The sequence below is a fragment of the Oncorhynchus mykiss genome, chromosome 25 (genome assembly GCF_057628025.1).
Source record: "Oncorhynchus mykiss isolate SJ-2025 chromosome 25, ASM5762802v1, whole genome shotgun sequence".
NCBI lineage: Eukaryota > Metazoa > Chordata > Actinopteri > Salmoniformes > Salmonidae > Oncorhynchus > Oncorhynchus mykiss.
Window position 1 is genome coordinate 8,893,209 of NC_143046.1, and position 13,907 is coordinate 8,907,115.

The 13,907-nt window shown below is 40.9% G+C and overlaps 1 protein-coding gene across 2 annotated transcripts in view; it reads left to right on the plus strand.

Annotated features, from left to right (window-relative positions):
- Positions 1 to 1,159: 1,159 nt before the first annotated feature.
- Positions 1,160 to 13,907, plus strand: part of LOC110504553 (glycine receptor subunit alphaZ1) — a 96,332-nt gene continuing 83,584 nt past the window's right edge. The window contains exon 1 of one of the 2 annotated variants that reach the window (XM_036969878.2): positions 1,160 to 2,255. In XM_036969878.2, coding sequence (XP_036825773.1) covers positions 2,185 to 2,255 — 71 coding nt within the window. In that variant the 5' untranslated portion in view covers positions 1,160 to 2,184. The remainder of the gene's footprint in view (positions 2,256 to 13,907) is intronic. The other variant, XM_036969880.2, reaches the window with a different exon arrangement.

A 13,907-nucleotide genomic window follows, 5' to 3' on the forward strand; every position in this document is an offset into this window, starting at 1 on the left:
ACCCCTGGCCTAAAGGCATGATTTAAGGAGCCCTTAAAAAATATATAAAAAAGCTTATTTAATGTCAGTGTTCTGGGATAATATGGCCAACTGTTGTTTATCCTTTCAGAGCAAGAGCTAATTATATTTCGGCTCAGATATTTTCTTTATTTATTTATTTTCTTAGATAACTTCTTGGGTAATGGTCATTAGTGCACTCTAAACGGATGAAACACAATCATTACGTAATGTCATATTTAGGAGCCCAAATGAGAAATGTTGTATTTTCGAAAACTCACAGCAAAGCATTTATTTAATTTATATCATCCAGGTGGTCGACTGAAGAGTATTACATTATACAAGTCCTCGACTCACTTTAGCTACGAGCTAGAGTCTCTATTTGAGATAAACGATGCAAACACGTATCTGTTTCCTCAATAGGACGAGACGGATTCCTGTTGAATACTGTGGATGAGAACGAACAAAAGCACCATATATCCATCCATCCGTATTCTAATCGTGCGTATTCCATTCTTTCTCAACCGTCCGTGTGCCACGTGATATTTAGTGACTGCGTTCCCGAAAGAGAGCTGCATTAGAAACCGAATCACGTTTCAATGGACAATGTGGACAGCGGTGCCGATGAAATAGCGCTACTGCAGAGACAGAGGGGGAGAGAGCCTCTCTTTAATAAATGTCTGCATGGAGGGAAAACAATATCGATTAAACAACAAGAATCAAACAGAAAATACAAGTGGAGGCAACGAAGCATGATATTGAACAAAATACTTTCTTTCTGCTTCCTTTTTTTTGCCGCCCTTGCAACGCTCACTTGTCAATCAAAAAGTAACCCACAAGAACATTTAAATAAAAATGAAAATAATTAATGCCGGCTGACAAATTCCTATGAAAACGGAAAAAAAAAGAATAATTACATAATAATTGTATAGTCTGTCACAAGCATTTCGCTACACTCGCAATAATATCTTCTAACCATGGTTATGTGACCAATAAAATGTGATTTGATTTAGAACATTTTAACACGTCAACCAGTGTAGACCCGGGGTGTGCAAACAGTTAACGAAACTAAAAAGTTTATAGAAATATGATAATTTAACATTTGATTAATCATGGACTATTCTCTAGTTCCATACCAATGCGCGGGACATTAAAACTCTCCAGATGACAAGCCCTCTCTCCAATCCGAGCCGTAGCCTAACTAGTTGGAGCAACATGTAGACCAATAACAACGTTATGTGGGCGTGTGTTCAAAGGAGAGGAGCTTTTTTTGAGTTTAGTAAATGACTGCAGCAAGAAATACAGTGTTGGTCTGACGTGAGAGCGCTGGGTTATGGGAGGCAATGGAAGAAGAGGCTAGTCACATCCCGATTTCACTCATTTTGACATTGTTGCGAGGAATTTAAATGCAAGAAGACGAAAACGAGTTGTGAGTCCCGAACTTGACCGGACAATGGAAGTAGCTCTCTGCAGCAGTTCCAACTCACCCCTGGGAGTCAACTACCGAGACACAGAGAGTACCTGCAGAAAAACATCAGTCAGCACCTCAGGGGTAACTACAACTACGTGTGGCTTGAAAGCAACACCTCTGTTTTTGGGATGCATATAAGAGAAAGCGTAAAGAAAAAAAACACTGACTACGTATGTATATATTTCGTGTAACAACTGTGGAATTCCGCCACTGTTCTATGCGTAAGGGATATACAACCACGTAGTTAAACCTCTCCTGAGATTGAGACATTCATTGAGACGCAGAGCACATACATTCTCACATTTATCACTGAAGGAGGCAATGTTCAAATTCACAAATGTCCCTTGTAACACAACCCTAATTGCTGTTTAGGATCGCAAAGAATAAACGTCGGAAATATCTGTGGTATCGTAGCTTAACGTGCTGTACCCTCAAAGCAACAATAACCTAGGCTGAGTGAAATCCCACAAACCGGGTCTGCTGCTGTCCGTGGTCCTGAAAAAAATACTCATTATTTAGGTTATCCGAATCAGTAACGGCGGTCTAAGGAAGACGGTTTCATGGCCTGGGCGGTTATGAAAATCTTGTGGTTTTCTTGTGACTCTGGAATCTGAAAAAAAAAGCAACAGAAGAATTGCCTACCTTGGAGGTCCGAAATCATTCAAGGAATTGGAATTCTACTCCTATTGGTGCTCCTGGAGCTGTAGGTAGCCCGAATGAGACCGGCAAAAATGTATCGAATAAACGCTCTCGGGATCTATTTGTGGGAAACAATAGTATTTTTCAGGTAAGGAACATTATTTATTGACTTTACAGTGCATTCTTAATGTGTTAAATACAATTTCATTGATATCTTGTGGGCTGTACGGTGGTCAGAATGTATCCTACCACAGCTTAGCATGCATGGACAAAAGTCTGAATAGAAATACATCAACACAACCAATTGATTAGGTTTAATCACACGATTATCAAAGTTGCGTAGGCTTTATTATATATTTATGTAGTCCTAATCATTCCTCTATTGTGAGTGAGTTACATTAAGTCACACACTACATTACATTAAGATGTGTGTGAGAGAGACAGCGGGTGCTAACAGCGAACACTAGTGGTCATCAAACGCTAAACGTTGTAAACTCTGATGAGGCATATGTTATCAACAGGCAAGTCAGAGTAAAGGAACTGAGTGCACACTCTCACACACATATCAGGGAAGTTTTGTTGTTGTTGGTGTGTAGGCCTATCCATTACCTACTCACTGAGAAGAGAAATGTCTTGTGACTGTCTTCATTTCTCTCATGGGGCCAGCCATGTTAAAGTATTAGGCTAATAGTATTCAACTATTGTGATTGAAATGGACAAATCATGTTTTTTAAGACTTGTATATTTAACAGGATATAAACTGTAACTATGCTGGATGATGACTGTTTTGTTTTCTCCCAGTAACCACACAGTATATCCACCCTGACCAGTAGGAATATTCTAGTTTTGACATGATTGTCTTTGTATGAATTTATCGACTACTATCAAGCTCGTGATCCTCATACATAAAGTGTATTAGTCTCTGTAAATGTGAACAGGGATATCTCCAATGTTCTCATTGGAGGGGAGGCAGGTATTCTGTTCAGAGAACAGCTTCTCTCCCATTGGCCCAAACATGGCTCTTTGTCTGTGTATGGTGTTGTGCATTGCATGCCTAATCAACATTACGTCCTACATTCTAGAATCAAATGAGTTCTTTTTAAGACTACTTTACATTCTATATTCTATTCTATAGTCCATTGGATTCCATGTACATTCCTTGCAGACAGACAGTGTTAATTTAGCATTCTGGCCAGCGTGTTTAGCTAATGAAGTAGAATCAGGATTTTGCAGCCTCAGCTCTCACTGCTGAACTCTGCAGTTCTGCTTAATTGATATCTCTTTCCCAGTCTCAACCTAGACCTCCAGACCTCATTTCAAATTCAGACTTATTACTTATGACTTATTACCAATAATTGATTACTTTGTCAACGTCAAAACAGCCTGATGAATGCACATTATATACATCACTGTATACACAAACGTATTCATTCATATAAATTGCACATTTCTTTCTGAATTTCTATTAATGTTAGGGTTAGTTTGTGGAAAGGTTTGTGGTCATACGCACATCCATAAAAGCATACGTGCTGGGCTAATATAGAATACTAGTACATAACAAGAAGGGCCGTACTCTGTTAAAGCTCCCAACTCAGCGATTTATTGACAAGGTTTAGATTCGAAACGGATCTTCGTCAGGTCGTCAGGGTTAGTTTGTGGCCCATGTGAAAAGTTGCGCGCTCGTTTAATGAACGACTATCAGATAAAGTATGCATTTGACACAGCAAGTGAAAACATGTAATTACCTAATCAAAGTCTATGTCAGTCTATGTGCATTTGCAAAACATCTGCGAATACTAGGGTTTGTTCAATCAAAATGCCCTATCCTTTTGCCACCAAACATGAAAACAGTGGGAGGAAATTGAGCATTTCAATCATTCAAAACACATTCTATTGCACCGTATATTACACAGGAAATACACTGCATAGCCCTTATGAAACAGGAAATACACCGTATATTACACAGGATATACACCGTAGAGCCCTTATTAAACAGGAAATACACTGTATAGCCCATATGAAACAGGAAATACACCGTATAGCCCATATGAAACAGGATATACACTGTAGAGCCCATATTAAACAGGAAATACACTGTATAGCCCATATTAAACAGGAAATACACCGTATAGCCCATATTAAACAGGAAATACACTGTATAGCCCATATTAAACAGGATATACACCGTATAGCCCATATTAAACAGGATATACACTGTAGAGCCCATATTAAACAGGATATACACTGTAGAGCCCTTATGAAACAGGAAATACACCGTATATTAAACAGGATATACACCGTATAGCCCTTATGAAACAGGATATACACTGTAGAGCCCATATTAAACAGGATATACACCGTATAGCCCATATTAAACAGGATATACACTGTAGAGCCCATATTAAACAGGATATACACTGTAGAGCCCATATTAAACAGGAAATACATTGTAGAGCGCTTATTAAACTGGATATACACTGTAGAGCCCATATTAAACAGGATATACATTGTAGAGCCCATATTAAACAGGATATACACTGTAGAGCCCATATTAAACAGGAAATACACTGTAGAGCCCTTATGAAACAGGATATACACTGTAGAGCCCATAATAAACAGGATATACACTGCTTTCTGCAACGTCGCACACCAATGTGTGGAAGTGAACATGTGGCCCTAATCCATTAACAAGAATCCCAGACCACCATCACTGGAGAGAATGTATGCAGCAAATGTGTCCACACATAGTCTCTCGAGAATAAATATTCACTGATTTAAATTCAATTAAAGGCCTGACACTAAAATTAGTACCTCACATTTGTGCAGAAAAATGCTAGTCTCAACAGTGTAGAATGTATGGTGTTTTAAATTATTATTTTTTTAATTATCTTGTATTTTATGCCATCTTTGACACCATGACACGTATGTTTGGGACGTATTACTCTCAGTTGAATAGTTAAATCACCCAAAAACATGCACAGTTTTCCATAGCAATATGGAATAATCTATTTAGGAAAAAACGTGTTGATGTGACATCTACAGATTTTTCTATTTCATGGAATGCTTTCTAAATTGAACTGGAAAACGTAAAGCTAATTTATAATTGATTATTTCATGTATTCCCCCCAGTATCACCTGGCCTATAGGCTCATGAATAGGGTTGCAAAGGGTGGGTATATTACTGGAAACTTTCAAAGTTTACCAGTAAACGACTGGGAATTTCGGTATCTTTCAAAGATTTTATGTAATCTAGCACAAGACATATTGTGGCCCTTTTTGGGTACTTCAGATTATCACAGGTGTCTGTAATGATCTCTGGCCCTCTGTGTGGCCTCATCACATGTAAAATATACAGAACAAATTAAAGAAAGAAAGAAAGAAAGAGAGAGACAAAGCTGTAAAACATTATCCTAAATATAAACCACCATTTTAGTAAATACCATATCCTTTATATTTTTTACAACACTGTTTTATTTATTTTACCATGTCGCTGTATACTTGTTGTCAATGTTTAGGCCTCAAACTCATGGTGAAAAACGTCAATAGTAGGAAGAGTTGCAGAGTTCATTGAAAATAATGCTATTGTCGATTAGACGCTTTTTCCATTAATTAGGCCGTCTTCTCTTGAACTTATGTGTTCCGTCCACTAGAAACACATTGTCAGTATGGACACGGATGTATAACATTAGTAATATATATATATTAATATATTTTTCAAAGCTATTCAAGTATAAATTACCAAAGATTTTCTGTTAATTACCCAAATGACTAAAGATTCCTGTGACTTCCAGTAGCTTTGCGACCCTACTCATGAAACATAACCTTGAGTTGGCCTTGAACAGCAAAAAACAGTGGCGCTGCTTGCATGCACAGACACCACAGAACCAGTTGTATCCAATCACCTATATAGAATTGGTCCTTTAAAAACCTCATTTCATCACAGATTTGAACCCCGTGTCTTCGTTAAATCGTATTTACACACACCATGCTGTTCCGCCAGCCATGCCCCGTTCATTGTGATGGTGATGGGGATGGCAGTCACTTGTTTTTCAGGTCCGATAGGATGTACTACATGCATTGACAGAACAGATGGGTGGGAAAGATGGATATATTTAGTTATAAATGTATAAGCCTCTAATAAAAAAAAAAACTATTGACGAGCTCAGTGGAGTTCACGATCCCTTACAATCACACATTTTAGCCAGGTTTATTTCCAAATCTTGATGTATGATAATACACTATTTATCAACATAGACAAAGACAGATAGCACTATAAATAACATCAATGGCCTCGACCTCTCTTTCTACTCAGTCACGGAGAAAGAAATGGAGAAATTCGTAGCTTTGAATTCACTGAAATCTTTCAATTGTCCACACAATAATACCAGTTCCCATGCATGTCCAATATGTTGTTCTATACAGCATGCTGTACTGTACTGCATGCTGACATTGTACGGAGCATTAATTCAAGTCATGTTTCACTTCTTGATCTTTTTTTTTTCTCGTTTCAGCTCAACACAATAACACTCCTAAAAGACAAATGCATGACCTTATGCTGCGCACGTTCGTCATTCGTTTTGTGTAATGTTTTGTTTTTAAATATATGTTTATGATGATTCTTGGTTTATTAACAGACATTACGTTAACAGTTTGAAAAGGAGAACAGAACGCCCCCCCGTCTTTTCTGTGCCAGGGACTGGGAGGGGATGAAGGCTTTGGTCGGGCTTTGATTATTTCAGAAAAGCCAGGATGAGATCAATTAGGATTGTGGTCTTCAGAGGCTTTATTAAGAACATAATGAGGTACACTTAGCGCTAATGATTGGTGCTCCACATTAAAGTATGCAGAGCTCAGAGACTGTTTGCATATTATTCTCTCTGGTGCTGGGAGTCAGCTGTTTTTTTTTACTGCTGCCTCAGCACCGGCCACGCGGACCAAGTCTCTCCACGGTTGTCTGTGGCCTGGCCAAGCAAGCATTGATCAGAAATAATTATAAAAGTAAATCTAAACTTTGATCATGCAAAACTCAGGAACAAGTCACTCGGGACTGGAGAAGCCCAGTCGGAGGGAAGGAAATCATAGATGATCTTGTTGATATCCCCCATGGGTGTAGAATCCTGAGTCCTGTAGTTTTGAGTGCGATTGACTTCTAGGCCTATTGATTATGTGATTTAGTGTTTTAGGGGTCTATCCTACATTCATAGATTATTTTTTCAAACCGAAGGAGAAAGAGTGTGATGGTCCCAGATTTTCTTGGTGCAAATGCCTGTGGTTTTGTGTGGGATTTACCTCCATAGATGTTGTGATTTAGTGTGGTAGCGAAGCTACACATTCCTCATCGATTATTTCCCTCTATTATACCAAACCCCACAATAATGTAAGGAGAAAGAGTGTGCCGGTCCCCTAATTTCACACTGTCAAACAGATTCCTGCGTGGCTCACAGCATGGGCCAATGCTAGCTGTCTAAGGCAATCATCTCTGTAGAGGACACTGTCTAATCTCTCTATGACTAATCTGATTGTGTCGTCAGTTCGAGGGTGTTTGTTCAATACTAAATTCAAAAGCTTTTTAACATAGCGTTAGATCATGGTATTAACTGTATTGTGTGTGTCCTAACAATAGTTTATTTCCAGCGCTTGATCCCTAGTACTAACCTCGTGGTCACAGCCGACTATTGCATTTTAGGTGATTATGATAGGATTCCACCGTGTTGTGTGGTAATTAACTGGTATTAGAATAATCCTTGATACACTGCATTTTCTGCTGAAAGAAAATTCCATGCAAAACATTCTAGAATTCAAAGTTCTAGAATTCTAATAGTATTCGAAGAATTCTAGAATTCTAGGCTATGGATTCTAGACTTGTCTGTCTTGGTATGGATTGATATTAATGGTTAGTAAAGAAGTGTAACTCTTAGGAACATTCCATCAATGAACCATAATGCCAGCATCGATGGAAGAGACACAGTGATTTGTCAGACTTGACAGAAACTGATTGGCCTGCAGATTCAGGCCAATCAGGTTCAGGGTATCAGGGTTCTAGGGCCACCAGGGCATCAGTTAACCCACCAGGGCTTCCGGATATCAGTTAACCCACCAGGGCTTCAGGGTATCAGTTAACCCACCAGGGCTTCCGGGTATCAGTTAACCCACCAGGGCCTCAGGGTATCAGTTAACCCACAAGGGCTTCCGGGTATCAGTTAACCCACCAGGGCTTCAGGAAATCAGTTAACCCACAAGGGCTTCAGGGTATCAGTTAACCCACAAGGGCTTCCGGGTATCAGTTAACCCACCAGGGCTTCAGGGTATCAGTTAACACACCAGGGCTTCCGGGTATCAGTTAACCCACAAGGGCTTCAGGGTATCAGTTAACCCAACAGGGCTTCCGGGTATCAGTTAACACACCAGGGCTTCCGGGTATCAGTTAACCCACAAGGGCTTCAGGGTATCAGTTAACCCAACAGGGCTTCCGGGTATCAGTTAACCCACCAGGACTTCCGGGTATCAGTTAACACGCCAGGGCTTCCGGGTATCAGTTAACCCACAAGGGCTTCAGGGTATCAGTTAACCCACCAGGACTTCCGGGTATCAGTTAACCCACCAGGGCTTCCGGGTATCAGTTAACCCACCAGGACTTCCGGGTATCAGTTAACACACCAGGACTTCCGGGTATCAGTTAACACACCAGGACTTCCGGGTATCAGTTAACCCACCAGGGCTGCTTTTGGCTGTCACAATTGTCACCTAATGTTGAAAATTAGACCTGCAACACTGATAGTGTTGACAGTTATCAACACTGTCCAGTCATCAGTGTGAATATAGAATCAACTTATTTGGCAGTGAACAACATACTGCATGTGCGTTTCCAATGGCACATTTCCAAACAACGACACAGCAGCAAAACCGCAAACATAAGCGTAAACGATAGCGAGGAACCATTGAAAATCTAGGAATGCATCCAAAATGGCACAGTATTCCCTCCTATATAGTGCACCACTGGTCAAAAGCAGTGCACTATAGGGTACCATTGTGGTATACTATATAGCCTTCACGTGCCATTTCAATGAGTGAGTTCTATGAAGCCATGATGCATAGAGAGTAGAGAGAGTAGTGCTTGGCTGACCCCAGCAGCAGCCTCTGGGGTAGTTGGTGGCTGCCCATGTGACAGTAAAGCAGCAGCACAGCCTGGCCAGTGACCTGGCAGTTAGGGTGGCCCACCCACACACAGACTGGTAGCAGTATGGAGAGACAGCAACTTCCTAATTTAAAGCACTTCAGTGTTCTATGTCCATCCTGGTGTGATCTGTATTCTGTTTACTCTACTGATGGGGGCAGTTGGTTAATATGTTAGTCTACTGATGGGGCAGTTGGTTAATATGTTAGTCTACTGATGGGGGCAGTTGGTTAATATGTTAGTCTACTGATGGGGGCAGTTGGTTAATATGTTAGTCTACTGATGGGGGCAGTTGGTTAATATGTGAGTCTACTGATGGGGGCAGTTGGTTAATATGTGAGTCTACTGATGAGGGCAGTTGGTTAATATGTTAGTCTACTGATGGGTCAGTTGGTTAATATGTTACTCTACTGATGGGTCAGTTGGTTAATATGTTAGTCTACTGATGGGGCAGTTGGTTAATATGTTAGTCTACTGATGGGGCAGTTGGTTAATATGTTAGTCTACTGATGGGGGCAGTTGGTTAATATGTTAGTCTACTGATGGGGGCAGTTGGTTAATATGTTAGTCTACTGATGGGGGAAGTTGGTTAATATGTTAGTCTACTGATGGGGGGGGGCAGTTGGTTAATATGTTAGTCTACTGATGGGGGCAGTTGGTTAATATGTTAGTCTACTGATGGGGCAGTTGGTTAATATGTTAGTCTACTGATGGGGCAGTTGGTTAATATGTTAGTCTACTGATGGGGCAGTTGGTTAATATGTTAGTCTACTGATGGGGGCAGTTGGTTAATATGTTAGTCTACTGATGGGGGCAGTTGGTTAATATGTTAGTCTACTGATGGGGGCAGTTGGTTAATATGTTAGTCTACTGATGGGGGCAGTTGGTTAATATGTTAGTCTACTGATGGGGGCAGTTGGTTAATATGTTAGTCTACTGATGGGGGCAGTTGGTTAATATGTTAGTCTACTGATGGGGGCAGTTGGTTAATATGTTAGTCTACTGATGAGGGCAGTTGGTTAATATGTTAGTCTACTGATGGGTCAGTTGGTTAATATGTTACTCTACTGATGGGTCAGTTGGTTAATATGTTAGTCTACTGATGGGGCAGTTGGTTAATATGTTAGTCTACTGATGGGGCAGTTGGTTAATATGTTAGTCTACTGATGGGGGCAGTTGGTTAATATGTTAGTCTACTGATGGGGGCAGTTGGTTAATATGTTAGTCTACTGATGGGGGCAGTTGGTTAATATGTTAGTCTACTGATGGGGGGGGGCAGTTGGTTAATATGTTAGTCTACTGATGGGGGCAGTTGGTTAATATGTTAGTCTACTGATGGGGCAGTTGGTTAATATGTTAGTCTACTGATGGGGGCAGTTGGTTAATATGTTAGTCTACTGATGGGGGGGGCAGTTGGTTAATATGTTAGTCTACTGATGGGGCAGTTGGTTAATATGTTAGTCTACTGATGGGGGGGGCAGTTGGTTAATATGTTAGTCTACTGATGGGGGCAGTTGGTTAATATGTTAGTCTACTGATGGGGGGGGAGCAGTTGGTTAATATGTTAGTCTACTGATGGGGGCAGTTGGTTAATATGTTAGTCTACTGATGGGGCAGTTGGTTAATATGTTAGTCTACTGATGGGGGCAGTTGGTTAATATGTTAGTCTACTGATGGGGGGGGCAGTTGGTTAATATGTTAGTCTACTGATGGGGCAGTTGGTTAATATGTTAGTCTACTGATGGGGGGGGCAGTTGGTTAATATGTTAGTCTACTGATGGGGCAGTTGGTTAATATGTTAGTCTACTGATGGGGCCAGTTGGTTAATATGTTAGTCTACTGATGGGCCAGTTGGTTAATATGTTAGTCTACTGATGGGGGCCAGTTGGTTAATATGTTATTCTACTGATGGGGGGGGGGCAGTTGGTTAATATGTTAGTCTACTGATGGGGCAGTTTGTTAATATGTTAGTCTACTGATGGGGGGGGGGGGGTCAGTTGGTTAATGTGTTAGTCTACTGATGGGGCAGTTGGTTAATATGTTAGTCTACTGATGGGGGCAGTTGGTTAATATGTTAGTCTACTGATGGGGCAGTTGGTTAATATGTTAGTCTACTGATGGGGGGGGGGGGGGGCAGTTGGTTAATTTGTTAGTCTACTGATGGGGCAGTTGGTTAATATGTTAGTCTACTGATGGTGCCAGTTGGTTAATATGTTAGTCTACTGATGGGGGCAGTTGGTTAATATGTTAGTATACTGATGGGGCAGTTGGTTAATATGTTAGTCTACTGATGGGGGCAGTTGGTTAATATGTTAGTCTACTGATGGGGGCAGTTGGTTAATATGTTAGTCTACTGATGGGGCAGTTGGTTAATATGTTAGTCTACTGATGGGGGCAGTTGGTTAATATGTTAGTCTACTGATGGGGGCAGTTGGTTAATATGTTAGTCTACTGATGGGGCAGTTGGTTAATATGTTAGTCTACTGATGGGGGGGGGCAGTTGGTTAATTTGTTAGTCTACTGATGGGGCAGTTGGTTAATATGTTAGTCTACTGATGGGGCAGTTGGTTAATATGTTAGTCTACTGATGGGGCCAGTTGGTTAATATGTTAGTCTACTGATGGGGCCAGTTGGTTAATATGTTAGTCTACTGATGGGGCAGTTGGTTAATATGTTAGTCTACTGATGGGGGGGGGGGCAGTTGGTTAATTTGTTAGTCTACTGATGGGGCAGTTGGTTAATATGTTAGTCTACTGATGGGCCAGTTGGTTAATATGTTAGTCTACTGATGGGGGCAGTTGGTTAATATGTTAGTCTACTGATGGGGCAGTTGGTTAATATGTTAGTCTACTGATGGGGGCAGTTGGTTAATATGTTAGTCTACTGATGGGCCAGTTGGTTAATATGTTAGTCTACTGATGGGGGGGGGGCAGTTGGTTAATATGTTAGTCTACTGATGGGGGCAGTTGGTTAATATGTTAGTCTACTGATGGGCCAGTTGGTTAATATGTTAGTCTACTGATGAGGGCAGTTGGTTAATATGTTACTCTACTGATGGGGGCAGTTGGTTAATATGTTAGTCTACTGATGGGGGTAGTTGGTTAATATGTTAGTCTACTGATGAGGGCAGTTGGTTAATATGTTACTCTACTGATGGGGGCAGTTGCTTAATATGTTAGTCTACTGATGGGGGCAGTTGGTTAATATGTTAGTCTACTGATGGGGGGGGGGCAGTTGGTTAATATGTTAGTCTACTGATGGGGGCAGTTGGTTAATATGTTAGTCTACTGATTGGCCAGTTGGTTAATATGTTAGTCTACTGATGGGGGCAGTTTCTTAATATGTTAGTCTACTGATGGGGGCAGTTGGTTAATATGTTAGTCTACTGATGGGGGCCAGTTGGTTAATATGTTAGTCTACTGATGGGGGCAGTTGGTTAATATGTTAGTCTACTGATGGGGCAGTTGGTTAATATGTTAGTCTACTAATGGGGGCAGTTGGTTAATATGTTAGTCTACTGATTGGGGGGGGCAGTTGGTTAATATGTTAGTCTACTGATGGGGGGGGGCAGTTGGTTAATATGTTAGTCTACTGATGGGGGCAGTTGGTTAATATGTTAGTCTACTGATGGGGGCCAGTTGGTTAATATGTTAGTCTACTGATGGGGGCAGTTGGTTAATATGTTAGTCTACTGATGGGGCCAGTTGGTTAATATGTTAGTCTTCTGATGGGGCAGTTGGTTAATATGTTAGTCTACTGATGGTGCCAGTTGGTTAATATGTTAGTCTACTGATGGGGGGGGCAGTTGGTTAATTTGTTAGTCTACTGATGGGGCAGTTGGTTAATATGTTAGTCTACTGATGGGGGGGGGCAGTTGGTTAATATGTTAGTCTACTGATGGGGCCAGTTGGTTAAAATGTTAGTCTACTGATGGGGGCAGTTTCTTAATATGTTAGTCTACTGATGGGGGCAGTTGGTTAATATGTTAGTCTACTGATGGGGGCCAGTTGGTTAATATGTTAGTCTACTGATGGGGGCAGTTGGTTAATATGTTAGTCTACTGATGGGGCAGTTGGTTAATATGTTAGTCTACTAATGGGGGCAGTTGGTTAATATGTTAGTCTACTGATGGGGGGGGCAGTTGGTTAATATGTTAGTCTACTGATGGGGGGGGGCAGTTGGTTAATATGTTAGTCTACTGATGGGGGCAGTTGGTTAATATGTTAGTCTACTGATGGGGGCCAGTTGGTTAATATGTTAGTCTACTGATGGGGGCAGTTGGTTAATATGTTAGTCTACTGATGGGGCCAGTTGGTTAATATGTTAGTCTTCTGATGGGGCAGTTGGTTAATATGTTAGTCTACTGATGGGGCAGTTGGTTAATATGTTAGTCTACTGATGGGGGGGGCAGTTGGTTAATTTGTTAGTCTACTGATGGGGCAGTTGGTTAATATGTTAGTCTACTGATGGGGGGGGGCAGTTGGTTAATATGTTAGTCTACTGATGGGGCCAGTTGGTTAATATGTTAGTCTACTGATGGGGCCAGTTGGTTAATATGTTAGTCTACTGATGGGGCAGTTGGTTAATATGTTAGTCTACTGATGGGGGGGGGCAGTTGGTTAATTT